At 36.1% G+C, this 25,370-nt stretch overlaps 1 protein-coding gene across 2 annotated transcripts in view; it reads right to left on the bottom strand.

The window, feature by feature from the left end:
* Positions 1-22,565, bottom strand: part of WASHC4 (WASH complex subunit 4) — a 55,094-nt gene extending 32,529 nt beyond the window's left edge. For both annotated transcript variants that reach the window (XM_082634466.1, XM_082634467.1), the window contains exons 1-14: positions 22,439-22,565; positions 19,111-19,250; positions 17,893-17,946; positions 17,731-17,796; positions 16,932-16,977; positions 16,400-16,467; positions 13,084-13,166; positions 11,398-11,440; positions 10,840-10,943; positions 10,125-10,245; positions 8,577-8,700; positions 8,345-8,472; positions 7,351-7,511; positions 2,378-2,504 (exon numbers count right to left, since the gene is read on the bottom strand). In XM_082634466.1, coding sequence (XP_082490592.1) covers positions 2,378-2,504; positions 7,351-7,511; positions 8,345-8,472; positions 8,577-8,700; positions 10,125-10,245; positions 10,840-10,943; positions 11,398-11,440; positions 13,084-13,166; positions 16,400-16,467; positions 16,932-16,977; positions 17,731-17,796; positions 17,893-17,946; positions 19,111-19,250; positions 22,439-22,499 — 1,326 coding nt within the window. In that variant the 5' untranslated portion in view covers positions 22,500-22,565. The remainder of the gene's footprint in view (positions 1-2,377; positions 2,505-7,350; positions 7,512-8,344; positions 8,473-8,576; positions 8,701-10,124; positions 10,246-10,839; positions 10,944-11,397; positions 11,441-13,083; positions 13,167-16,399; positions 16,468-16,931; positions 16,978-17,730; positions 17,797-17,892; positions 17,947-19,110; positions 19,251-22,438) is intronic.
* Positions 22,566-25,370: the final 2,805 nt, after the last annotated feature.

Here is a 25,370-nt window from a genome sequence, read left to right as displayed (position 1 = left end):
CCATCATAGAATTTAGGTCCCACTTTAAGTCATCTCAATCCATGACTGGGCTGAGGTGATCTGGGTGCTGCTTGTCCTAGACTAGCTGTGTACCAGAAGCAAAAATTAAATCCTCTCTGGAGGAAGAAAAACAATACCCAGATCCTCAATTATATCTACAGTTTTTCCATAAACAACATGCGTTATTAAAAATAACAAGGCATACAAAGAGATAAGACATATCCAAAAACAAACAACAACAAAAAATAGATAATAGAAAGACCTAGATAATGAAATTATTAGACATGGGCTTCAAAATAGTTATGTTGAATATGCTGAAGAAATAAAACACAAAATTATTTCAGAAAAGAACTGGAAACTATAAAAAAGAAACAAACTGAAAAGTAAAATAATTAAAATTAAGAACTCAGAAAAAAAAGAAGTCAGCAGATGGGTTTAATAGCAGGTTAGATGTAACTGAAAAAATAATTAGAACAGAAAGAGAACAGAACAGAAATAGTACTTAAGGAGTTAAAGACTGAGAATTTTCCAGAAATTCCAGAAGCTCTACAAATCCCAAGCAGCACAAACACAAAGAAAACCACATATAGGTTCATCAAAGTAATAATATCGCTAAAAACCAAAAAGTAAATCTTATAAGCAATTAAACAAAGACATATATTGAAAAAGCAACAAAACTAACAGCTGACTTCTCAACAAAAACAAAATTTTAAAAATTAAATGAAATACTAACACGTATTCCACAAGTAGAAAGATGAGGAGATGCAGGAAGGATAAAAAGTAACAGAATGGGTAAATATATGGGTAAATCTAAATGAATACTATTAAAAACAACAGCAACAATGCCTTATAAGATTTAAAATATATACAGAATCAAAATACACAGCAGCAGCATAGGTGAGAGAGGGATAAATAGAATTAAAGTGGCTTAAGATCCTTATACTGTCTGGAAAGTGGTGAAACTACTAATTTATATTGGAGTTGTATGTTCAATAATGCATCTTTTTTTTTTTTTTTTTTGGTGGTACGCGGGCCTCTCACTGTTGTGGCCTCTCCCTTTGCGGAGCACAGGCTCTGGACGCGCAGGCTCAGCGGCCATGGCTCACGGGCCCAGTCGCTCCGTGGCGCGTGGGATCTTCCCAGACCAGGACACGAACCCGTGTCCCCTGCATCGGCACGCAGACTCCCAACCACTGTGCCACCAGGGAAGCCCAATAATGCATCTTAATATCTCTACAGTAACCACTAAAAAAAAACAGTAAAATACTGAATTAACAAACCAACAGAAGGAAGAATGAAATAATAAAAATAATTCAAAAAAGAGCAAGAAAGGAAAAGAATAGGGACACAGAACAAGTGAGACAAATAGAAAGCAACTAATCAGGTGCTAATTTTAAATCTAAATATCAATATTGACATAAACAGAAAACGGTTTTGTTGGGAAGAAATACAGGCTGCTTATAGGAGACACACATTAAATAAAGAAGTCAAACAGGTTGCAAGTAAAAGGATGACAACAGATGGACCATATAGACCTTAATTAAAAGAAAACTGGTACAGCTATGTTACTATCACACACAAAAGACCTATGACAAAAAGCATTACTAGAGATCAAAAGGGACATGTCACAATGATAAAAGGTTTGACTCACCAGTAAACTATAACAATTCTAAATGTTATCCACTTACTTCATCTCAAAATATATAAAGCAAAAGCTGACAAAGCTACGAAGGATAAATAGAAAAATCCACAATAATAGTGGGAGATTCTAACCCAGCTGTCTCAGTAACTGATAGAATATTCAGACAAAATCATTAACAAACATGACCCTACTTGATATATATAGAACACCACAACCAATAAAAAGCAAATTACATTCTTTTTAAGTATACATGAAATGTTTGCCAAAGCTGTCCATAGGCTGGGCCACAATGCAAATCTCAACTAACTTCAAAATACTGGAAGTATTTTAGTATTGCTAGAAATCAATAATAAAAAGATAACTAGGAAACCCTCATGCATTTAGAAACTAAGAATTCTATTTCAAAATAACCAAGGGAGCAAAGTAGAAATCACAATAAATGTTTTTTAATATTCTGAACTAAAGAATAATAAAAATACAACACATCAAAATTTATGGGATATAGCAAAAAAGTCGTGCCTTGGAGGGAGTGTAGAGATTTAAATGCATATATTAGAAAATCTAAATTAATTAATTAAGTCAAACAGATCCAAGCATACATAACCAAATCAATTTTCAGTTTTAAAAATAAAAACACATCCTACCCTTTACAGTTTTTTCAAAGTGCACCTTCTGTACATTGGATTAACAAAGAAATGACCCCCCCAAATATTATAAGTAAGAAGAGGCAACTACCTGTATAAAAACATTACATCTATTGGTGAGGTCTTCAGCAAATTTATCCATTCTTTGCTCTTTAGATAAAATAGATTCCATTTTCATCATCCATGAGCTCACAAAGACGTAGTAAGACTGAACATCTCTAACAAAGAAAATATTGAGGTTATTCAGCATAGGAAAGAAAATTTACTTCCATTTCTTTATACTGGATGGAGTATTTCTCTGCAGCAGCCACTTCACTTTCTGGTTTTCAATAATATACATATATCATATATACAAATATAATTTACTTAAGCAGCAAATATTTACTGAATGCCTATACATGCCAGGCACTGTTTCTCAGTACTAAAAACAAAAAGGGCAGTAAACACAATAAACAAAAATCTCTGCCCCCACTAAGCTTACATTCTAGAAAGGAGACTTGTATAATAAAGGAATCAGAAACTGAAATCTGTAAGATGTCAGATATGTGCTATGGAAAAAATATAGCAGGGAAAAGAGCCACTGGGGTGGTAAGTACAATTTTAAACACAGTGATCAAAGTAGGCCTATTGTAAAGCTGATTTTGAGCCAAGATTTGAAGAAGTTGAATAAGTAATCCATGCAAATATATAGAGGAGAATTTTAGGAAAGTAAATAACAAATGCAATCATCCCAAAACAGCAGTTTGTCTGGCATGTTCAAGTAATAACAAAGAAGTCAGTATGACAGGAGCACAGAGGGCAGAGATGAGAACAGAAAAGATCAGAGAGGTACAGGGGTCAGGGGGGTGGAGGAACAGGAAAGTGGAGAGTGGAAAGGGGATTTGTGTAATGCCTGGTAGGGCAGTAAGGACTTCGGTGGAAAGCCTCTAGAGGATTTGAGCAGAGTGACCTACTCTAACTCTGAAGAGGATCAATATCACTTTGACTGGTATGTTGAAAATAAACTATAAAGGGGACAATGGTAAAAGCAGGAAAACCACTTAGGAAGCTCCTGTGATAATGCAGGAAAAAGGGGATGACAGCTTGAACCAGAGATGAATGGAAGCTGTCAGAATCTGAATCTAAAAGCTAACATTTACTGAATGCTTACTATATGCCCAGACACTGTTATAAGCACTTTACACAAATTAACTCATTAAATCCTCACATTAACCTTATGAGGTTAAGTATTACGATCTCCATTTTACAGAAGAGGAAACTGACACACAGAGAAGTAATGTGCCCAACGTCATACAACTAGTACACAACCGAGCCAGGACTTCAGCCCAAATCTAGGAAGCTTTCCCATCGTGGAAAAACTAAATCAATAATTCTACTGTGCGGGCTGCTTACTAACACTAAATCACTGTATCAACGCATCTCAAATTACTCAAGATGAGAACTTTTAGCCCACAAGCTATTTAAGCTATACTTCTTTTATTTTAAAAACAATTAAGTTTAATTTTAATTAATTCAATCACATCTGAGAAGAATTATTTCTTCTGAGCCAGGATTCCATTAGACGAAAGACACCGATAGCTTCACTTCTGGCTTTGCCTCACATGGCACTAAAATGTATTGTGTGACTTGTGGATGACTGGATTTAGAAGTCTGGAACACAGAGTAAGAGCAGAGTCCTAGGGCAATGCCTCCACTTTAAGGAAGAGGCTGTGATCCGGACTCAAGCAGGGATACAATGTGCAGAAGGGAACAGTAAAGTCACGAGCAGGGCCAGAAGGAAGAGGCCTACGACAGCAATCAAGTTGATGGCAATCCAGGCAGTAACATTAAGAAGGCGGCTAATACACAGTCAAGGGCAGTGAAGAATCACTCAGTTTTAGATCACACTACACGGGATAAAGCAGAGGTCTGTCACTCCACCCACCATTCCTACATCCAGACACCAGATAATCTTTATCTCCTGTAAATATATAAAAATGAAACTGCTTCAAGTTTTAAAAAGCCAAGTTAATTGACAAAGTGAGTCCAAAAAGGGTCCTGTCAGATTGTCAGCTTCATTTCAAAGTACAAACAGGAGAAACACTAGGGAGAAAGAACAAATCTCCTGTCCTAATATAAAGCACTCAACAAGTGTCAACACTTGTACGTCAACTGGGGCTTTGAAACAAAGGTTCATACCTCTACCCTCCAAGGGCAGTATCCCCAGCATCAAAATGGTTGTGAACAAAAAGCAAAATGCAGCAACCTACAAACCTTGGACCCTAGTCAAAGAGGTGGCTGGGGGCACTTGGCCACGTGGGGTCTAATGTATGGTGCGGAGGCAGGAAAACTATCCCCCACTGCTTCCTCTTCCTCCATAATGAACTCTGGAGCCTGACTGGGACAGCCCTTAGTCACTTCCTCAACATTTTTTTTTTTTTTGCGGTACGCAGGCCTCTCACTGTTGTGGCCTCTCCCGTTGCGGAGCACAGGCTCCGGACGCGCAGGCTCAGCGGCCATGGCTCACGGGCCCAGCCGCTCCACGGCATGTGGAATCTTCCCAGAGCAGGGCAGGAACTCGCGTTCCCTGCATCGGCAGGCAGACGCTCAACCACTGCGCTACCAGGGAAGCCCCCTCAACTTTTTCTAAAATGTCAAATAAAGCTCATGCTGATCACACCATCTCCTCTCTCCTGGGTTTCACTTTAGTGTTGTGAATTTTAGGTTTCTTTGGCAGTTATGAGGAGAATGAAAAAGACATTGCCCCCTTCAGCTCAAAGGAGCTCTATAGTGACTGCAGAGAGGTGTTTTTGAAATTAAAGAATTTAGAAATATTGAAATGTTATCACACAGGGGAGGGGGGGTCTTTTAAAGTCAACTTATTCAATCTTTTACGTAATAAGACTCAGTTCCTCCAGCACCTTGGACTGATGGTCATCTATATTCTGCCTATGTAGCTCTAGTGAAAGGGTACATTACCTCTCAGGGCAGCCTACGCAACTCTGTCGCAAAGGCTCTAGAGTAGGACGGGCGTGGGTTTGTATGCCTTCTCTGATACATACCCAGTTGTGTGACCTGGCAAAGTTCATTTCTCTAAGTCTCATTTTCCTTATCTGAAAATGGGATAAAAATATAGAGAAACACTATAGGGTAGTGTTAAGAGCTTGTGCTCTAGAGTTAGACTTCCCAGCTCTGCCACATATTAGTTGTTTCAATTTGGGTAAGTTCCATCTCTGTGTCTCAATTTTCTCACCTATAAAATGGACATGACAACAGTACCTACCTCATAGGATTTTCTGATGATTAAAAAAGATACACATGAAGTTCCTGGAATAGTTATTGGCTTATAGAAAGCATAGGGTAAATATTAGTTGTGACTTTGTTATTTCCCATATGAGAAGACTGTTACAGGGTTTACAAAAGACAATGTGTTTAAAGCCTTTAGCATAATGCCTACTACATAGTTACAAGCTTGATAATGTTGGCAGTTATTATTCATATCTGTCATCTTCATCTTTTGGTTCTAATTCAACTTCCTGGAGCCACAGAGATCAAATCTGTTCCCTCTTCAACCTGAATGCCCTTCAAATATTTAAAGAAATCTAATGTATCATTCCTCAGATTTCTCTTTTAAAGGCCAAACTATATAGAGACTTTTCAATGAGTCTTCAAAGGTTATGGTTCTCAGATCTAACATCCTGATCATTTTCATCTAAAGATGCTACAGTTTGTAGCCCTCTTAAAATGTGGCACCACCAAACGCTCATTATAATCTGACCAGCAAGAATTTAATGGAACTACCAATTCCCCTAGCCTAGATATTATAACTACTAGTTTCCATAACTTAGGTATAGTTATTAATGTAATCTAAGTACGAACTGACAGTTTTAGCAACTGCATCATACTGTTAAAGAATATTAAGTCTCTGATATCTAAAACATACACATCTTTTTTTAAATTACTGCTACCAAGCCTGGTCCTGTCTCTCCATCCTACTGAGTTCATCTTTTTAATCTAAATCCAAACTTATGCCTTTATCCCTCCTCAACTCTGTTTCAGAATGTATTGGAGAGCGCTGAAATCTCTGCCATGAGTAGTCCTGCCTGAATGGACTTGTCACTCTCCACTGACTTTAATTATAGGACTTGGGAGTACTAAGAGATGCTTTAGGGGATCTCGTATATTCCAGATATACTCCTCTTTGCCCCACTGTACAGGAGTGACCCAATTTCCCCTCAACAGTCAAGATTAACAGAAAGTAGGTAAATATCCCTATTACCCTTTAACCATGTTACAGTTAAAAACTGTCCAGTACAGGGCCACTGGCAGAGTCCTGTGTCGCTTCACTTAAAATCTTCATCCCAGTCAACGTGAAATTTTAGCAGTATACTCAAGTGACAATGTACAGTAAATTTAATTGTTAAGGCTATGTGATGAGAACATAGGGGCTCATTATATTATTTTCTCTATTTTGTGTATATTTGAAATTTTACATAGTAAGATAAGCTAAAAGATGTAAGTATCAGAAGAAACTAAGAGTTAAAAGTGTTCTTTTAGGAAGCAGGACGAAGGCACGGGGGGAATGGGGCAGAGGACAATCATTTTTTTCCTCTGAACCTTTAGTACTTTTTAACTTCTTAAATATGTGCATACATTACTTTCATAAAAATAAAGGAAAAAAAGGAGTGCATTGAAGTAAAGTCAACTCCTGCAAAAATCAACACTGAGTCATGTACACACAATGTTCTAAATGTCATCAACTGGCATCTACTGCAGAGACTTCACTTTACACACAAAAATATTTAATGCACCTGACAAAAAGTATATGAATGTATGCACACATATCTATATTTCCATAAAGTATAATTTGCCTACATATTAAATTAAGTTTAAGCCTAGAACATTTAAAACAAAAAAACACTCCTAGAAAATAAATCTCCTAGACATTGCCCAACGTTTTCTCTGGTAATGAGTAACTATGTCTGATCTTATAATTCAAATGCTTTCTGCATATTTAGAATCAGTATAAGATTTGAAAATATAAAATATCTAAATATTTACATTATGGGTACTTATAAAACCTACTTGGTAAGTGACTGAGCTTTCTGCTGTAGGAAAGTATCTCTGTATATTTTAATGGCTTGAAGACTTTTTCTATCCAGAAGTTTGGCAGCTGCTGGTATTTTCTGGATCAAAAAATTGTCAGGAAACCAAATAATATTAGCAGTCAGAGTGATGGCTGGTACCTGAAACAGGAAATGAAAGAGGAGGGAAATCATTAAATGCAGGTTAAACAACAAACTGTTTAATAATCCTACAACATGCAATGGAAGACAACCTATTTCAAGAAAAATAATGATAAAAAGATACTCATTAATGAGACAAGTTATGTTAATGTGGCACAGAGTAAAGGCATTCCTATATCTGGTGTGGAGCATGACACTAATTTTATTCTGCCTAAATATTAAACAACACACACACACACACACACACTCACATATTTTCAGATGAATAAAAATATGCAAAAATTACACAGAAACTTGAGTCTTCATGACCTTTACTTTCACTCTATTTTAGTGAAAAAATACAAAATAAATATCCAAGATGGCTGGGTTCTCATGGTCACATATCACTTGATTCTATAAACCATCTAAATTTTCAATTTTGAAAACAGGTACCACATCATGGAAACAGCAAAGACAAAGAAAAAAATGTTTTAAATTTTTTCCTACTTCAATAATGAGAATGGGTGGCAAGAAGAGAAAGCAAAGGAAAAGAAAGAGAAAAAAGTAGTAATAGCAAGTTAATGCATAGGAAAAAATGTGGAAAAGCATCCACTAATATGTATTTATACAATGTGGAATTATGGGGTATTTTCATTTACTATGTTACTTATTTCTGGAATGCTTAGATTTTTTTAAATGAATATTATGATATTATTTTTGTAATTATTATTACAAAATATTACAAAAATTATTATTTTTGTAAGCAAGAATAAATACATTTTAAAATACCCAATTGTATCCAAAATCTTTTCCATCTATTCAAATTGAAAAAAATAGAAGTTCCAAGTTCTTACCTTCTTACAAATGTCCAATAAAGACTTATAAAACTTTTTATCAACAGTTCGAAAAATTTGAAAGTGCAATACAAAGAGTCCACAAATTCCTACATACTTGTCTCTCTGGTCAATTTCAGAAGGTTCTCCTTATAAAACAATAACATGAGAGAAAAACGGAATATACTTAAAATTCTGTTTTAAAGGAAATGAAAACTTTTAAATGAAAACCAAAAAATGCATGTTACATTACCAAGTTTGGCTTCTACATTTGCAAAAATTGAGCGAATACTGTGTGCAAATTCTTCAGCAAAAGTGCTATTTTTTGACACAGATACTCCTCCATTGAGAGAATCAAACTGCTGTTCTATACAGGCCTAGACAGGAAACATTTAGAGAAATTTACACTCTCATAAGCTATTATGACTTAATATGCTATTAAACAGATTTAAATATAGAATGATAAACTCCTACATTCATCATTTTGATTTTACTAACACTGAGGCTCAGGTTTTTAACCTTAACCTAATATCTAAATCCTACTGAATGGGAAATGTATATGAACTTATATATTTGAGTACCCCTTATGTGAAAGTAATAAAACTGAACCTAATTCTACATGAAGAGATACACACAAGTGATGCTTGCTGATGTATAGAAGGTGTATCTGATGAAGCATGGGAAAGCATGCTTTATTATTTTAATTTACACTTTTAAAAGGAGACTTTATTTTTTCTGTTTACAATTACTTTCCTATCACTTTATTACATTATGTGTAGAAATGGCTCCTGGAAAAAGAATCAACAAAAAAATTCTTCTGAAATTAACAGATTAACAGTTAAATTGGTATAAACAAGAGTTGTGATCATTCTGTAAAAATTGTGATCATCTAAAATATAAATTAAAGGTAACCTTGAAGCAGATTTTAAATGGAACATACAGTTGACCCTTGAACAAGTGGGGGTTAATCCCCGTATAGTTTAGAGCTGGCCCTCTGCATCCACGGTTCCTCCGCACACTTGCATTCAGCCAACCGTGGACTGTGTAATACCATAGCGTTTACTATTGAAAAATATACATATGTAAGTGGACCTGTGCAGTTCAAACCCGTATTGTTCAAGGGTACTGTAATGCAATTTCTGGTGGATACTACCCAAAGCTGTGCCATCCAACAGAACTTTCTGTGATGATGAAAATGTTTTATATCTGTGCTGTCTGATATGATTGTTAGCCACAGCTGGCTTTTCTCCCAGCTTTACTGAGATATCACTGGCATATAAGTTTAAGGTGCACAGTGTGACAATGAGATTACATGCAGCTATTAAGAATTTGACATGTTGCTAGTGTAGCAGAGGAAATGAATTTTTATTTTTTTTTAATTAATTTACATTTAAACAGCCACATGTGGTTAGAAGCTACCTGAATTGTACAGGTGCAAATTACATTCCCTGAGTAGGAAAATAAAACAGACTTATAAAAGGCTGTCTTACAAACCTAAATCTAGAGGTCAACAACAAACAAAATGCTTGACACAACTACTCAGATACTAACCCTTGAACAGTTTTATCCTTTTACATAATTTAAAAAACCCTTATAACAAATACAACCAGTATACTATTAATTTCATTTGCTACTAGATACTGATATAACTATATTTTAGTACATTAACCATGTTTTAAGCCTAAGCACTTTTAAAGAAAAATATAGTCACAACAATATGCTATAAAAGTGACCCACTACAATTCTGAGATGGGTCTACTAATATAAGGCCATTTATTATAGCCTGATACAGTGCTCATACCTGAAATATCATTCCATCAAGTAACTGCCCTTCTAGCTTCAGCAAGAACTTTTCAAATGGCTTTAGTTTTTCTTCCTGAATTCCAAATTTTGAAGGGTTGTGATGGACAGATTTCAGTAACCTTGTAGAAAAGTAGGAGAAAGACCTTTGATTTGCCTAACAAATTCTTGTACTAAAAATATTCCCAGAAATCAAAGTTTTATATTTGTATCACTTGTTTGGCTCTACATGTTTGAAAATTTGAACAAAAACAATCCTAACATATTTAATTTTCTAATCATACCTTTTTATATCATCTTAAATTCAGATATCTGGTGCTCTCTAGATAAGACATTTAGTGAATGCTTATAAACTGAATAAAACAAAATGCCTTGACTTTAAAAAGTTCTGGAGTATAAAACAAAATAAAACCAAGCTGAGAATAAACAACTATCATTCGTACAGAACAAGGAAAAAAGGAATCCGAGTCCTAAGATAGTCAAATTAACAACTACACTTTAAGAATTAGGATGCTTTATACAAGTATATCATACTCTCAAAAAGCCTACCTGAAATTAAAAGAATGGTTACTGTCTTCAAAGAAAATCTGACATGAGATCCTTCTAAATACAGATCTTCAGGTCTCCTACCGGATCTGTACTATTTATGTTTATTTATTTTTTACGAATACACTACCTATACAAAGAGAGTATTTTAAACATTGTAACTGGCTCACCTTTTGTACATAGTCCAGTGGTCTTTCAATGTGATATGATTATCAATAATTTCATCCAGGGTAAGCAGAACTGTTAGCAGCTCTCCCAAGTGCTCATACATAGTCTGTCAAAAAACCTTAAATGATTATCATTTAATCACTAGTTAGAAGTTAAGCTTCATGTGGATTTTTTAAGTTAAACACACTTGGGCTAATTACTAAATTAAAGCAGTGGGTAAATTAAACTACAGATGAAACTGTTAATCCCCAGATGGAACCATCAGCCTTAAATTGGGAAACCCTTCACCCAATATTTCATCCTTAATCGTGATACTGTAGATTCTCTGAAGAGACCACTTGGAGAGTCTGCATTGGGCCAATACTAGGAAGAGTTACACTGATAGTGGGTCAGTAATGCCTCATCAACTTCACAGATGAAAGAGAACAAATGCAAAAAAAAAAAAAAAAAGAACTCCTGTAAGAGCCTTGCAATAATTGTTGTACTCCCCAATCATACAAACTCCAAAGTAAAATATACTAAAAATTACAATTTTACAGGTCAAGTTAAATTACTTTTACCTGAAAATGAACTCCAGTTGTCTCTATAATTTTGGGTGCAATCCTGTAATAAAATAACACCCAAGTTAAAAAAAAAAAAAAATCTCCTTTTTTGTCACAGTTCATGTTTAAGGAAAACACCTAACAGCAGAAGCTCTTGGAATTTTAATATGTATTTATTTTTATTTAGGCTTTAGTCACTAAAATTTACACGACCCAAAGAATTATTATTGTGTTCCACTTTCCCAAGCAGATAACTTGTACAGAGTCTGGGCTCTCCTTGCCTACACCCAACTCCTCAGTGGGTAGGTATATGTCAATATGCAGCCCATGAATAACCTTAGCCATTCAAACCTAAAGGATCTAACTTGGGATGGAGCTAAAGAAATAACAAAACTGGTATTTATTTATTTCTAAACTATCAGAACTTCTCGATTTTCAACTAGAATCTTTGTTATCCCACCCAAACTGGCATTTGGGAACTAGACCTCTGTTCAGTTGGATTTATTGCTAGCATTCTCATTCCTACTGAAAAAACAATGCATACAAATGGGATTATACCAAAGTCAAAAGCCCCAGGATAATTCAATTTTACTTCCTAGAGAGTCAATCTACTCAACAGTAAATAAATTAATACTTGTATATCAAAGCATATATAAATATCCCACAAGATAGAATATTTAAAAAATTAAACACAAAATTCAGACAAATTTCCTCTTTCAAGGGCAGCAGTGTGGTAGTGGGGAGTCTCTGAATTACACACCAAGTACAGCAGGGGTTGGGGGGAGCTGTGCTCTCATTCGCTTCTGCCATGAGGAGAACTTCAGTGAGAGCACAGAACATAAAATAAATAACTGACTGACTGGAAAAACATGAGAATGAGAAACAGTTAACACAGTCTTTCACTTTATAAAGAGAGTTGAGATGCAGCATGGTATAGTAAGAACAACAATGAATGGACTGGTGACCAAAAGAGCAGTACCTAACTTGCTATGGAATCTTGGCAAATAATTCCTTTGGGCTTCAGTTATCTCTCTTCTCATAATTGAGAATCCCTAGTCATATATCTAAACAAAGTTTTGTTAACATTATAATTAAGTAGTAAATGGGAAAAATTTTAAGTATACAGTTTTAATCAAATGCAAGATATTACTTTGTGGTGGTTAAGAGTACTAAGGGCTCTATGAAAATTTGGTCTTTTTCTTGATTTAGGGCAGTGGTCCCCAAACTTGGAAGAGCATTAGAATTACTCACAAAAATTTTTCAGGGTAATTACCTAGCCCCACTCCCCAAGATTCTACAGTTTAAGAAAAGTGTCACATGATTCTAATCCAAGGACCTTGGATTTCCTTTAATTCAGTGTAAAGGAAAGAGGAAATAAGTAGAGAGAACTTGGTACATATACTAATTCTGTATTAGCCTTTTCTATACAATCAGATTTCTTTAAGATTATTCTGTCAATGTTCTCGTTCAGACAGATAATGGGCTCATTCACCATGGCAGAAACTGTCTTACTAATCTATGGATTACACACATCAAGTAGTGTTTAAAACATCATGAGTGTTCAAAGAACGCTGAATAAGTGAATGAAGGAATGAGTGAATAAGTGAGTGAACAAACGAAAAACTTTCAGATATTTAGCTAGTTTAAGAAAAACATTTCCTGCATCTCTATTAAAAATGTAAAAACATTTCTAAAATCCATTACTTGTTACTGATATAGAGGGCAGCCAACTGATGGACTACATTCATCACCACTTCATAGCACCTCGTAACAAAACAAGACAGTTCCTGAAATGACAAGTTGAGTATATGTTACAAGTTGAGTAAATGTCACTATTTCTGACTGAATTTTATGGTAACAATGCTAAACAAAAGCAAAATAGTTTTCTACTAAAAATCTCCAGTTAACCTGCAGAAAGACAACTTCAAGCATCCTTCAAGCAATCAGTTCTTAATTCACCTCCCAACGTTATTTCTACCTCTTTGCCCCTACAGCATTTCACTCATCCTTCTATTTTAAGTCTTGTTTTCATTACTCATATAATTCCTAACTGACAGAGACTGTCTTATTCCTTCCTTGAACGGCCACTGCCCAGTATGGTGGCTAACCCTCAATTGCTTCTCAATAAATGTCTGCCTATTAAATGAATAAATGAGTGAACATCTGAATGAATGAAGAAGCTCAGAAGCTGCCAGTTTAGAAAGTATGACAATGAGGGGAAGGGGTCTTCAGAAATCACTCTGAAATAACTTCAAATGTTTATTACCTTGAACCTTATCTATAAACAGGCTTGGCACACATCAAGTGAAATATTAATTATCCCAGGAATATGTCTGTCATTAAATAGTTAACTCACATCTATCCTAAAATATTTAGAACCTAATTAAACCTATGGCTGCTCTAAACTGTAAGCTCTATGAGGGCAGAAATTTCTGTTGGTTTTGTGCACTGCTGTATCCCAAGCACCAAGAACAGTTTCTAACATATGCTAGGCTCATAAAACATTTGTTGAATGTTTAAAAATGGAATCATATGCAGCTGTTAGATCCACAATTTAAATTTTTGAAAGTGAAAATAATACATTTCAATTTTATTTAAACAGCTCTAGTTTTACATTTCTTATTAAACTTCTAAAAGTCTAATAAAAGCAGAGGAAAGAACAGAAAATGCAGGACAAATAGAAAGCACAAAACAAAAAGGCAGAAATAAGTCCAGATACATAATACATTATTTATATAAGACAAATAGAAACAGAATTAACCAATTAAAACACAGAAATTTTCAGATTGTATAAAAAAGCAAAATCCAGATAGATGCAGTTTTAAAGAAACACAACTAAAACATAATGACACTGAAAGGCTGAAAGAATAAAAAGAATTTAAAAAAAGAAAATGCTAACTAAAACAGAGCTGGGGCCATGATATTAATATCAAATAGATTTTATTAGCATCACTATAGCTAATGACCATATATGTAATTATATATTATATACATAATTATTATCACAGCTTAAGAAGGTCACCACACAATAAAAGACTCCATTTACTGGTAATTATGAACAATTATAAACTTGTATGCACCAAATAAAACATCCTCAAAGTAAGAAATGCAAAATTTGACAAAACTAGAGAAACTGACACATTCACTTCAACCTTGTAAATTAACATTTCTTAGACTCCTGCCCAGCAGGCTTCCTGTTAGGTTCTGCCAACAGGTGGCATTAAAAGCAGACTAGAAGGCAGGAAATGGACATCCTTCCTATTTCTTGCTGTTTTTATCAACATAATCCAGGTAGGAGCAGTTCACCCCAGCAATGGCAGCTTGCCCCAGGCTCCTGCTTCTTTCAGCACTACAGAACCAGTCTTCAATTTTAAACTCTACCAGCAGCAACCAGGCAGCACTGCTTCCTCAGAGGTATGATACTAATTCCCTAGGGCTCCTCCTCCTACAGCTCCCAGACTCTGGCAACCTGAACCTTTTCCCTTTTTTACCCTAGATGTAGAGGTGATATCTGCTTCCTTTGGCTTACCTCACTGTTTTTTCTTTCAGCCCTCCAATTCTTATGGAACCAATTCTCTATATTAAATCTCCTCTATTTTTTTCTCTTTCTTTCTTTAATTGAAGTATCGTTGATTTATAATACTGTTAGTTTCAGATGTACAGCAAAGTGATTCAATTATATATATTTTTTCAGATTCTCTTCCATTATAGGTTATTACAAAAGACTGAGTATAGTTCCCTGTGCTATACAGTAAATCCTTGTTGTTTACCTATTTTATGTATAGTATTGTGTATCTGTTAATCCCAAGCTCCTAATTTATCGCTCCCCACTGCCTTCCCCCTTTGGTAACCATAAGTTTGTTTTCTATGTTTGTGAGATTGTTTCAGTTTTGTAAACAAATTCATTTGTATTATTTTTTAGGTTCCACATATGATATCACATAACATTTGCCTCTCTCTGTCTGACTTACTTCACTTAGTATGAAAATCTCTAGGTCCAGCTCTGTTGCTGCAAATGGCATTATTTCACTCTTTTCTATGGATGAGTAATATTCCATTTTTGTATATATGTACCACATCTTCTTTATCCATTCACCTGTTGATGGACACTTAGGTTGCTTTCATATCTTGGCAATTATAAATAATGCTGTATCACTGAGGTGCATGTATCTTTCTGAATTAGAGTTTTTGTCTTTCAGAATATATGCCCAGGAGTGGCATTGCTCGATCATATGGTAGCTCTATTAAATCTCCCCTTTTGAAATACCTCATGTGATCTGTTTTCTGGACTGAACCCTGATTGACACATACCATCATAGAGGATAATTTCAACAAAATGCTCTCAGTTAGGTAAGAAGACCAAAAAAAGTAGTAAAGATATAAAAGATTTGAATATTGTAGCATGCTTGATTCAATAAAATATATCAAATCTTATTATATCCAACAATCAGATGGTAAGTGAGATTATGAGTACTGTTTCCTTATCTCCAATTTTTGCCTTTGTCATATTATATAAGCATTGCTTTTATAACACAGAAACAAAAGTTATTTCATTCTTTTGATAAACCAAACGACCTAGAATAACTAAAACTTTGCAGTGATGAAAAGCATATCTAAACTGAAACATCTGGTTAGAAGCAACATGTGCTGCTGCTTTTAAACCTCATCATTGCTCACATAACAGCTTAATGATCTCCATTAACAACTTTTTCGAAAATAAAGTATCTTTTCCTATCAGGTACAAAATTTAAATTATTTTAAAAGGCATGGTGATAAACTGTCCATAAATGAAATTATACAAAGAAACTTATTTTGATAGCTTATCTTACTAAAAATGCTATGAAAATCTTCCAGGAATTACAATCTCCTTAACTATCAACTTAATCCATTGCCAACTAAGTACCTTACCCTCACAGTACACGTTCTTAGCATTTGAAGGTTTCATAACTCTTTTCTGATTATGTGTGATTTACTCAAACTTTTCAAAGAAAAGGCTCAATAAAAAGTAAAAACCATTTACCTGTAAGAATGAAATAAATCTCCCCATTTGAATTTGGCAATCACCTTCCACCATGCTGGAATCTGTAGCTTTAAAAGGCAACATGAAGAATATTTCAATTTTTTATTTTAATCAACACCAAAAGAAAAATTGTGATTTTTATTCATTAGGACATCTTCTAATCTGCATAGTATTGAAAACAGAATTTTTACACTGAAGAGAAAAATGAAACAATCATTAATCACACAATTAAAAGTAACCATCTGTTTCACTATTTAATGAATTCAAGGAAAATCCTCATCTAGCTACAGTGCTTTGTAATTTATAAAAATATCAAAATAAATTCATACAGAATTTGCTGCTGCTTCATCACTGAGGTTTTTTTACCTGTTTACCAAACAAAAATATAAACCGACAAAAAATCTGAATGTTTATTTTCTCACACTAATACTTCACATGATCATGACAGTCCTAGAATTGCCAGTTAACTTTTTGTTCATTTCAATCGCAAAAAAAGCATCACAACATTACAATGTGAAATTTTAAAACTTACCTCCTTCTCCATAAAACAAGAGACCATTATAAAATTTAGTTTCAGCCTGTTTAAAAAAAATTAAAATAATTTTATAAGGTTGCTATTTTGTTTTTAAATTCCTAAGCTCTCTTAGTTATCCCTATTTAATAGTAAGCAGATGACTACATCACACACATAAATTCACTTAAATTCAAAAACTGCTTGCAATATAGGTAAATGTAATTTATCTTTAGAGTACCAAAGATATTACTGATACTCAACCTTATTTCTTGATTTCTTTAGGCTTTACTTTGTCTTATCTGACCACTCTGTAATTTCCCACATCCTCCCACTAGTTCAGGAGAGAAAAAGCAACCACATAGTATCAAAAAGGTAGAGAAAAAAAGATAAAGTTTACCATCTTCTACCAGAGTTTTAATGGCTCATGGGTGAGGAAACACAGAACATATTAAAAATTCAAAGGTTTAAAAAAAATCAGTTACATCCAGAAAGCCATTATATATGACAAGTAACACAGAAGGAATGCAGACCCAGACTCAAACCATTATTACCAGTAAAATGTTAGGTGAGTGACACTCTTTTAGCTTCGGTTTCCTCATCTATTCCTCACGTACCTCCTGGGTGGTTATTAGCATTAACGGGGTTAGCATGGTGTTTGGTACACAGTAAACACCCAGTGAATGGTACTCATTATTACTACTATTATACATATACAGTTCATTCAACATTCATTAAATATTTATGCACACTGTACACATATAAGCACATATTTGCTTTTAAATCATGTTTTTAATGTCTTAAGAGTACAAATAATTACCTCATATTTTAATTTCTTGATTTCACAACAAAGTGCAGCATAAACAGTGATGACTTTGTTTAAGACCTAGTTTCATGAGTAAAAACACAAAAGGAAAAAAGTAAATTATAGCAGATAACTAAAGCATTTTAAAAATAGATTTTTAGGTTTAGGAATCGGTACCTTGTTTTCAGTCTTTATGAGTTCCAAAAGGGAAGACTGTTCATAAGGCAAAAGCTGTAGAAACAAAGGAAAATAAAATTTTTATAATTTGAAAAAAATCATGAAAATTCTAAGTACACAAACTGAGACTATCTCTCTTCTATGAAAACTTGTGTTCAACCCTGTAATCAGCAATAGCACCACACCAGATGGGCAGTGACTGCTAATGGCTACGGGATTTCTTTTTGGGCTGGTGAAAATGTTCTAAAATTGACTCTGGTGATGGTGGCACAATTCTATGAATACAGTAAAAACCAAAGAATTGTACGATATACGGATTACATGTCAGGAAAGCTGTTATTAAAGTAAGTCAACATGTGACTTAGGACAGCGTCTAGCACATAATAAGTACTCAATAAATGTCAGCTATTACTTACGCGCCAACAGTTTCAAAGATAAAACAAAACAGAACTACCTCAAAATGGAACAGAGCAGGAGTGACTTATTTTATATCTTAAAAAAATCACTCCCGGGCTTCCCTGGTGGCGCAGTGGTTGGGAGTCCGCCTGCCGATGCAGGGGACACGGGTTCGTGCCCCGATCCCGGAGGATCCCACATGCCGCGGAGCGGCTGGGCCCGCGAGCCATGGCCGCGGAGCCTGTGTGTCCGGAGCCTGTGCTCCGCAGCGGGAGAGGCCACAGCGGTGAGAGGCCCGCGTACAGCAAAAAAAAAAAAAAAAAAAATCACTCCCATATTAAGGTCCCCTAAATAGCATAAGGGAGCTTTTGGGAAATCATAGAAATATTCAGCATCTTGATTGGGATATGAGATACATGGGAATAGGTGTTTGGTAAAATTCACTGAACAGTATTTTAAATCTATGCATCTCACTGTATGTAAAATAACCTCAATAAAAAAAACAACTAAAGCTTCAATATGCTATTCCAATCCTCTTCATTTTCTTGATAATGAAAAACAAGTTAGCTCAAAGAGTTGGAGTTCGTGTCATTCTTTGACACTAAAGACTTCTGAGTTTGTGTCATTCTTTAAAAAGGAAAACAAAAACAAAAACACATGCATGGCTTAGAGGAAAGGAAATTAACCATTTTTCTCCAAGTTTATTTTAGTTATTTTAGATTCCAAACAATAAAAATACATATCCCAATTGTGAAAACTGTTTTCAAGGTACAGTATGTCCTTAAAAAGTATCATAAATTAAAAAATAAAACAAAATCAAACCTTTAGTGCTATAGGATCAAGATTGAAATCCCAAACATCTCCAATTGAATCATCCAGTGCGTCCTCAATTCTTCTCAATTGAGAGGTATACTCCTCAAGAAATTTCCCATAATTCTTAAGCTGGACTTCAGCATGAATTTCTAAATTTAAATTTTAAAAGTTTGTAATAGGTATAAGTAATGAATTACAAGACATTTACTTCAAATAATCTCAAGTCACAGCAAAGTAGATAGTAAGCATTGTTCATGTATCACTTCGGAATGTCTGAACTTCTTGAAAATAAAGTTTTAAAGTTAAACAATAATTGAACTTTCAATCTTTTCCAAATAGATACGATAATTGTAAAAAACAGCAGATGTTACCATTTAGATATATCATCTTAAAACTGCAACTTTAAAATACTATGAAAAAGTTACTATACCGTTTACTCCAAAATCTAAAAAATGTGAATAATGCCTTAGACAACTCAATGTCCTGCTTCTATGTTTTAGTCATAAACAACCTTTTTGTGCAAAAAAAAAAAAAAAATCATGACCTGATTTAGGTGCAAAAATCTGTGTTGTCATAGAAGCCAAATTTTAAAATGTAATGCTTAATTACACAGTAAACTACGTCTAAAAATACACCTAAGTATTGTTTTTTAAATGGTTTTAGACCTGCTTCATCATATTATTCCTGTAATGCCTCAAATTTACCAAGATATTTTGTTTTAATTATTTAACTATGATAATAGAATTGGAAAAGCCACTAAAGGACAATGAGTACAGAATACTGTGCTGATATTTACAGAATTTACACATTAATAGATGACTCTAGGAACTCACTGGAATAAACTGGACAATAAAAGTTTGCCTACTCAGCAAAGTTAATGACAGTGAATATTCCACCTTATTAAACACAAGAATCCATTATTCATTCCAAAGGCAGCAAATTCAACTCCAACTCAGTTTCTTTTATTGATGTGAATTACTTTATTCAATCGCTGTCTTCTAAAAAAAAGTAAAAATTTTCTCTCCTCAAATTATCAATGCCAAGCAACTCTAAGATAGGGTATGTTCTAACTCATTAAGGATAAAGACCTAGCTTCACATTCTCCCCTATTTTGCAACTAATGCTCCAAATCAGGTGAATCAATTCGTTCATCAAGGTTCCCATCTCATTATAGTATTAATCTAGGCAATTCAATTCTGGAAAACAATTTGTCTAGATATGATTCATATTCCAAAAATTAATGAAAACCAGGCACAGAGAAGAGAGGTTCTCTCTTCCCTACAGCTTAAATTTTAAAAACTGCATTAAGATTCTCGAAATCCCAAGTACATGTCTAATTTTCAGTTACATAGGAAATGACCAAAGCTGCGTTTAAACAACAAATGAGTTCTTAATGGCAATGCCAGAAAAACATGCCAATGAATTATTCATTTAGTCTGTTTAGAAATTCATAAAGTAGCAGGCAAGAGAAAACCTGTAATAACATTAACATTCCTTGCTGATAAATTTTTAAATTGGTAAAAGTTAAAATAAAAAGATTTGAAATAAGAACTCCATAATGATTCTTCAAGAGTAAAAAATGGAAAAACTATTTACATGCTTATCTCTTCCAACAGACTTAATTCCTTGTTTTATCTTTGTATCCCTAATACCTACCACAGTTCCTGGCATGTGGAAAAAGTCTTTTGAGTGAATCAGATCATTCTGATTGAACCATTTTTCAAACCCAAAACATATTTTCATTCCAATATTTTGCAGATACTAAAGTAGGGAACCTCTGTCCATAAAACTTCATACATGACAAGGTACAGTTCACTTTAACAGTAAATACAGTTATCTTCTCTGTAAACAAGTTGAAAGATTCAATACCACTAGGACCATTTTTTCATGCTGCATAGGAGCTTATAACTTATGGAATGTTTTGTGAAAAACTGCTAACCATCCTGAATTAAGCTCATGCTTCTTTGAGAGGTTAATAAAACCTAATTACATCTAATGTGCCTGACTTTTGTAAAATTATGCAAAATTTACACGTAATTTTTTAAAATAAATTTATTTTATTTATTTATCATTTTTGGCTGCATTGGGTCTTTGTTGCTGCACGCAGGCTTTCTCTAGTTGCAGCAAGCCGGGGGCTACTCTTCTTCGTTGCGGTGTGTGGGCTTCTCATTGCAGTGGCTTCTCTTGCTACAGAGCATGAGCTCTAGGCACGCGGGCTTCAACAGTTGTGGCATGCAGGCTTCAGTAGTTGTGGCTCGCGGGCTCTAGAGCGCAGGCTCAGTAGTTGTGGCGCACGGGCTTAGTTGCTCTGCGGCATGTGGGATCTTCCCAGACCAGGGATGGAACCCGTGTCCCCTGCATTGGCAGGCAGATTCTTAACCACTGCACCTCCAGGGAAGCCCTATGCCTAATTTTTAAAAATTACATTTACCTTTTGAGAAAACTACATTAAAAAACAAATTCACAAGCAGTATGTTCCAATCTCTCATATCACCTACACAGATTCATATCACCAAAGATAAAAAACAGATCACCAATTTGCATTCATCTTAGGTAAAGTTTCACTGAAATAGTTTGGCCTCTAAATTTTGCTGCGTGGAACTGAATTTGCTAGGTTAAAATGAGACAATCCAATTTTATTAAGTAAAATCGGAAGCAGATTTGCTGTAATTTCTGAAACCTTTTTAGGTGCGCAGGAAACTACAGGACATCACTTTTGAAAAATACCACTTAACGTAAATAAAAGGCATGGGAGGAGATAAACTTGACATTCACGTGTTTATTTTTTTTTTTTACCGCGAAATGAGTTCTTTTTCGCTATCTTCTAGCGAAGATAAGCATATGAATATGAAGGTAAAAACACTCAAACTTCCAAAAGTTGGTTTGGGAGGAAAACGAAGAAAGACAGGAAACCGAAACAGGAACCCGAACCTCAGCCTCACCTACAACTGCACGCTCTGAGGATCTGGCGAAAGCCCCGGGCGGCCAGAGACAAGGCAGCCTCCGCTCCCCGGGTTGCGGGCCATCCCGGGCGCGCCCCGCCCGAGCCCCCGGCTGCACGAAGTGGACGCAGCGCCCCCCGGGCCAGAGGGCTCCCCAGGACAGTCACCGCCCCGAAGGCCGAGCCCTGGCCGGGCCTGACCCAGCATCGCCGGGGATCCCAACCCAGAAAGTTAGGTTCGCGAGCGCGTCCCTCTCACACCCCTAGGCGCAGAAAATGTCCCGAAGCGGACGGCTGCGCGCCGACAGCGACGCAGAGCCCTCCCGCAGGAGCGCTGCCGGGGCTGAGGCGGGCCGGGCAGCGTCCACCCGCAACCCTTGCCTGCCGCTCCCTTACTCTGTGAGCCGTCGTCAACGCGGTCGAACTCCCAGTCCGGGGACAGAGTCTCCACCGCCATCACTCCGGTGCCTCCCACAGTCACAGCCCCAACCAGCCTTGGCGACGACGACGGCCTCACCCGGGCGGCTGTAACCGCACGTGACTTCCGGCTTCAGTCCCGCCCCCGCTCGCGAGGGCCTGCCGGGCTCGTTGCCCCTGCGGGTCGCGGGGGCCGCTGGGAAAGCGAGTCCTCAGTGGTGGCTCGAGGAGGCTGCCGCGGCGCCGGCGGTGGTCCTCGCGGTGTCCTCCCGTTCCTGTTTGGGCCTTGCCACCGTTCAGTTCACTTTTCACGCCACATCAATACCTTCAATTTCGCTGTGCTGTCTTCGGGCCATTTTTAATACTAGGAGAAGTGCTCCCTCAGTCTAGCCTAAAAAGGGCAAAATTGATGGGATCGGGGCTCAGCAGATGCGGTCCTCTAGGACGTCGCCGTCCAGGCGCTTCTTCCCAGAAGCCCGTTTATCCCACGTATTCCCGGTCGTCACCGTCCGACCTCTTGTTCTGCACTCCCTATGCAGATTGTTCTTGAGAAAAAAAAGCCGTGTGCAAGAGGAGGAGTTACTTTACGAACACCTTAAGCGAGGAATTTTACTTCTCTGCTAATCTTGCGGTCACCGGCTCTCTACCCACCTCTTCTTAAAAAGGCAGGGGGAAAGAAGAAGCGCTGTTTAAGTGGGTTCTAAAAGCCGCCTACCTGCTAACTGGCTTTTCGGTGAACAAGGATCTGTGTTACCCAGTAAGGCTACATGTTTACAGGTATTTGCACAGCAGTGTTCATTGCTGCATGGTTTTTAATAGATACTAGTAAGAATCCAGGTAAACGTCCATGAATAGGGAGTAATTACATAAAGTTTAATATGTCCATAATACGAAATGCTAGATAACTGTTAAAAGAAATGAAGTAGGTTTATAGAGACATGAGAAACTGACAGGAGAAAAATGTGTATTTGTGGTTACATTTGTATTTTTATATAAACGTGTACTGGCATGTGTGCATGTAGATGCATAGAAAGAGAACTCAGATCACACCAAACAGGACAGTTGTCAACTGGAAAAGAGTATGTGTTGGTGATTAGAAAGTGAATTTTCAAGTTTTATTGTGTCTACTTACATGTTTTTAAATCTTTAACAGTGAGAATTTATGAAGGTCTTCTGTAGTCTTAAAAAGGACCAAAAATAACTAACTTAATCAAAGCTAGTAAACGGCCTCTTGAAGAGCATTCCCTGAGGCCCTTGAATCTGCAGTAGGTCAAATATTTGAGTGCCCACTAGGTACCAGGTACCATGCTAGATGCAGAGATTATTATGAAAAAACAGACAAGAAAGGTGGATCCCACCCCTATGGTGCTTGCAGTCTTAGTGGGCATTTTAGAAAGGAAAAAAGAAAGGAAACTTGAAAATGACAGGTAACATCAGTGCCTCACAGTTGGCAGACATTTTTCCTTTTACTTACGTGTGATCATGAGTTTGACTTTGCTGTATTCTTCACATTTGTGTTAATCACTGTAATTAATCTCCCAATAGCTCATTATGATACATTGAAATTACAGGTCAGAGCAATTTGAATCTGCGTATCCACTAATCTATTAAATCAGTGCAAGAGGCAGTGTCATGTAATAATCAAAAACACAAGTTTCTACAGTCAAATTGTGTAGGTCCAAATCATAGCTCTGCCACTTACTAGCCATGTGGTTTTGGGCCAAGTAATTTAACCTCTGCTTCAATTTCCTCATTTGTAAAGTGGGAATAATAATAGTAAACTCCTCATAGGATTGTTATGAGGACTAATTTAGTTCATACATGTAAGAGGCATAGAGCAATGCCAGCCACATACTATAGAAATGTTTGCTGTTCTGACTCATCATATCCTTAATTTTAAAAGAAATCTCAGGGATTGCCTGTATTTTTTTAACTTTTTATTTTATATTGGAGTATAGTTGAGTAACAATGTTGTGATAGTTGCAGGTATACAGCAAAGTGACTCAGTTACACATATACAGGTATCTGTTCTTTTTCTAATTCTTTTCCCATCTAGGCCATTACATATTATTGAGCAGAGTCCCCTGTGCTATACAGTAGGTCCTCAGTTGGTTATCCATTTTAAATATAGCAATGTGGACATGTCAGGGATTGCCTGTCTTGAGGTTACATATCTTTAAATCAAATTCCATGCCTAGAATTTACAATTTTATTAGAGAATTACAAGTTAGATACTAAATCTAAAGCACATTCAGGGACTTTCCTGGTGGTCCAGTGGGTGAGACTCCGTGGGGGGCCTGGGTTCAATCCCTGGTTGGGGAACTAGATCCCACATGCATGCCTCAATGAAGAATTCGCATGTTGCAGCTAAAGATCCCACATGCCGCAACGGAGATCCCATGTGCTGCAGCTAAGACCCAGCGCAGCCTAAATAAATAACTAATAAAAATAAATATTAAAAACGGTCCACATCCTAAATAAATAAATAAAGCACATTCACTATAAACTGAAATGTGCTATCTGAAAGTTATTTATTACAATAGATGTTCTATATTTCCCAGGCCTAGGCTATCAAAGGCAAATAATCATTTTGAAAACTTAAATATCCTTCTTTCTACTTTTCTTCATTCTTAACAGTACTTTCTGAAAGGCAAGCTTGGAACTAGAAGGGGAAGTATTGTGCTATTCTGAGAGCTTCAAAGAACTTTAGAACAGTTGCCTTCAGAATGTGCCTGCCTTCTGGCACCTTGCCTTTAACCCTTATACCTACAACTTAAGTACCAGTTTATTCCGTACCAAAACATAGTGAGTGTGTGTGTGTGTGTGTGTGTATAAAACAGTGCTAAGGTCTTGGTGAACTTGTTTCTTAATATACATTTAAAGTATGTTTCCTACAATAGAAAATCTATGG

The sequence above is a fragment of the Mesoplodon mirus genome, assembly GCF_964341445.2.
Source record: "Mesoplodon mirus genome assembly, chromosome: 11".
NCBI lineage: Eukaryota > Metazoa > Chordata > Mammalia > Artiodactyla > Ziphiidae > Mesoplodon > Mesoplodon mirus.
This window is presented reverse-complemented; position numbering and strand designations above follow the sequence as displayed.